We start from the raw sequence: 2,264 nt of genomic DNA, 5'->3' as shown, positions 1-2,264 counted from the left end.
AGATGCTGACATGAATGCTAAGGTATCTGATTTTGGCCTTTCTAAGCAAGTAACTCAATCAGATGCAACTCATGTTAGCACTGTTGTCAAAGGCACTGCTGGCTATCTTGACCCCGAGTAAGGTTCAAATCGTTTATTATCCATGTCCAGTTTAATATTTGGTACTTCATAGCCTGAACCTCTCTTACTACTTGCCCACAGATATTATTCCACTCGACAGCTCACAGAAAAGAGTGACATATACAGTTTCGGAGTCGTTTTGCTTGAACTTATTTGTGGCCGAGAACCACTTAGCCACTCGGGGTCTCCAGATTCCTTCAATTTAATCCTATGGGTAAAAAACTCTTAAAATGTTCTACACTGCAAAGATTAGAGAAAAGCATTTTATTGACTTCCAGTAATACTCGTATGTTGTAAACTAATTGTGAATTTCAGGCAAAGCCGTACTTACAGGCTGGTGCATTTGAGATAGTAGATGAGAGCATAAAAGGAACATTTGATACAGAAAGCATGAGAAAAGCAGCTTTAATCGCTTCAAGATCAGTGGAGAGGGATGCATTGCGGAGGCCGAGTATTGCAGAAGTATTAACTGAGCTCAAAGATGCATACAGCATTCAACTTTCCTATTTAGCATCCGAAGGACTGGCCAATTGATAAATTAGACCTCCACTACTGCAGCTCATAATTAGCAAATTTGTAGTTCCTCTAGTTGAATCAAATGTCACTGTAACTATATGCCAAGTTCTAAATTCGTGCTCAGAAATGTTTTAAGTTATTGATAATATATCACATTTAACGGTTTCCTTTTCCCACACCCCAGACATTCACGAACCACCATTGATTTGGTTGGTGTAGAAATGCAAAATACGAGTATCTATTTAAAAGGCTTATTTCCAGCATCCTATCAGGGCAGAAGAATTTTCCAAAATCTTGGCCTGTAGTTCTGATGTTGTGTTGTTGTTGGGAAGCAGTAATCTTACTTGGCATTTGCGTAGATTGCTCACCGAAAAATCATTTTACCAGAGTATTAGTTTGCATATGCACTTCTATGACTAATAATCTTTTTGATCATATATAGATATTGACTTGCCTTCCGTAGAAACTAACCACGCACCATTTGTTAAAACTTTGACCCCTTTTCTATTAGTATCTTATGTGCTGGAAGATATTCAGACCAACTCGTCGCTACCCACCTCACTGGATAACTTTGCGTAAGAACCAACATTCAACAAAGGTATGGAAACTGGGGACAATGAATTAAGGATGACATAAAAGTTTCAAAATAAAATTGTAGTGACTCAAGTTTTAATTATGGCATAATACATAAATATTATCCTAAACTTGACACTAAATTATAACATTGACCTTAAACTTTGACAGTGCACAAATATGTCCGTTAACTATACAAAATCTGAACAAATAAACGCTTCTATCCTATGTGACAAAATGCGTGTGTGAATGTAAATTTGAGTGCTTCACGCTTAAAATTTGAGCCCCCAACAGAAAAAAAATGTTTAAATGACTATTATGCCCTTACCAATTCCTTTTTATAAATTTAAATGACTTTTCCCTATTATTTTTTCATTATTTTCAGCTCATTGATGAAAATGGTATCTAATTTCGTTTGTCATTGCGGAAAAAGAGCGATAATGAAGATTTCTTAATTAGGTGGGTCAGCCTCATAGGAAAAAATCGCGTGAGTATCTATATATATTATAAAGTAGAGGGCGAATTTAAGTTATATAATATATCTAAATATAATTTATTTAAATATTAAATTAAAGATGAAACTATACTAATACTAATAATAAAATTATAGTTTTAATAAAACGTTATTAAAACGTTATTAAATTAACGTTATTAATAAAACGTTATTAAGGACAGTAGTAGTAGTATATTAAATTAACGTTATTAAAACATTATTAAGGACAATAGTAATAGTATACGATTGGATTAAAGTTATTAAAACGTTATTAATAAAATGTTATAAAGGGCAGTAATAGTACTATACGCTTTTTAATGAATGTTATTAAATTATCGTTATCAAAATATTATTAATAAAACGTTATAAGCTAAGATTTTTACTAAAATATTGTTATTATTATTATTGTTATTATTATTATTATTAGTCGTAGGTAATAGTAGTAGTATATTGATAGCAACAATAGTAATGCGTAATATGTAGAAGTATAATAATAATAATAATAATAATAATAATAATAATAATAATAATAATAATAATAATAATAATAATAATAATAATA

General features: G+C 31.3%; 1 protein-coding gene across 1 annotated transcript in view; it reads left to right on the top strand.

The window, feature by feature from the left end:
* LOC124890623 (probable LRR receptor-like serine/threonine-protein kinase At5g48740) overlaps nucleotides 1-812 on the top strand; it is an 18,260-nt gene extending 17,448 nt beyond the window's left edge. The window contains exons 2-4 of the mRNA XM_047402419.1: nucleotides 23-117; nucleotides 202-334; nucleotides 436-812. Of these exons, the coding sequence (XP_047258375.1) occupies nucleotides 23-117; nucleotides 202-334; nucleotides 436-654 (447 nt within the window). The 3' untranslated portion in view covers nucleotides 655-812. The remainder of the gene's footprint in view (nucleotides 1-22; nucleotides 118-201; nucleotides 335-435) is intronic.
* Nucleotides 813-2,264: the final 1,452 nt, after the last annotated feature.

This window comes from Capsicum annuum, unplaced genomic scaffold (assembly GCF_002878395.1).
Source record: "Capsicum annuum cultivar UCD-10X-F1 unplaced genomic scaffold, UCD10Xv1.1 ctg2103, whole genome shotgun sequence".
In the NCBI taxonomy this organism is placed as follows: Eukaryota; Viridiplantae; Streptophyta; class Magnoliopsida; order Solanales; family Solanaceae; genus Capsicum; species Capsicum annuum.
The sequence above is the reverse complement of the archived record's forward strand: the minus strand, read 5'-3'. Positions and strand labels throughout refer to the sequence as shown.